General features: G+C 44.5%; 1 protein-coding gene across 1 annotated transcript; it reads left to right on the top strand.

Annotated features, from left to right (window-relative positions):
* The first annotated feature begins 317 nt into the window (after positions 1–317).
* Positions 318–932, top strand: LOC132639392 (uncharacterized). The gene has a single exon (XM_060355841.1). The coding sequence runs from the start codon at positions 318–320 to the stop codon at positions 930–932; it is 615 nt and encodes a 204-aa protein (XP_060211824.1).

Here is a 932-nt window from a genome sequence, read left to right as displayed (position 1 = left end):
TTGAGAAAATTTGATTATATTGTGTAAAAATCATGTCTAGGCCTTCATCTTTTTTGATAGATTATGTAAACATTATGTAATATTTTGTAATCTCTTATTTAGGTTAGAATATTTTGTAATATTTTATACTCTCCTATTTTGAGTAGGATATTTTTGTATATTAACCAATTCAATGAATGAAAGGAGACTACGGAAAATATTCTTTCATGGTATCAGAAGTCTAGGGTTTTCTTCTTCTTTTTTCCTCTCCTCTCTCCTCTCCGCTGCCCTAGCTCCGTCGGCTTCCACCTCTCTCCTTCTTTTTTTTTCCCGCCACCATGTCCACCTCTAAATCATCCTTCCACCCCGCTTTCGCCGTCTCCAACATCCGTAATCACATTCCTGTGGTTCTTGAAATGGAGAATGCACAATACGGCACATGGGCAGAATTGTTTAGGATCCACGCCATATCCCATAGGGTCATACGCCATATCATCGCACCAGAGAAAGGGAACCAGGCAGCCCCTCCCTCCGATGACGACAAAGAACTTTGGTCGACCCTTGATGCGACTGTGCTCCAGTGGATTTATTCCCCGATTTCGAATGACCTCCTTATTACTATTATTGAACCTGGAGCAACGGCCATGGAAGCCTGGGATCGCTTGCGTGATATCTTCCAGGACCATCAAAACTCCCGTGCCGTTATGCTCGAACAAGAGTTTTCTACAACTAGGATGGAAGACTTCCCGAACGCGTCTGCATATTGTCAGAGGCTCAAGAGCATCTCCGATCAGTTAAAAAATGTGGGGGCTCCGGTTTCCAATTCCCGCCTTGTTCTTCAGCTTGTTTCGGGTCTCACCGACGCATTCAAGGGTGTGGGAACACAGATTCGTCACAGCAAACCATTGCCTCATTTCACCGAGGCGCGCTCCTCACTCGTTCTGGAGGAATGA

This window comes from Lycium barbarum, chromosome 5 (genome assembly GCF_019175385.1).
Source record: "Lycium barbarum isolate Lr01 chromosome 5, ASM1917538v2, whole genome shotgun sequence".
NCBI classification, from domain to species: domain Eukaryota; kingdom Viridiplantae; phylum Streptophyta; class Magnoliopsida; order Solanales; family Solanaceae; genus Lycium; species Lycium barbarum.
The sequence above is the reverse complement of the archived record's forward strand: the minus strand, read 5'-3'. Positions and strand labels throughout refer to the sequence as shown.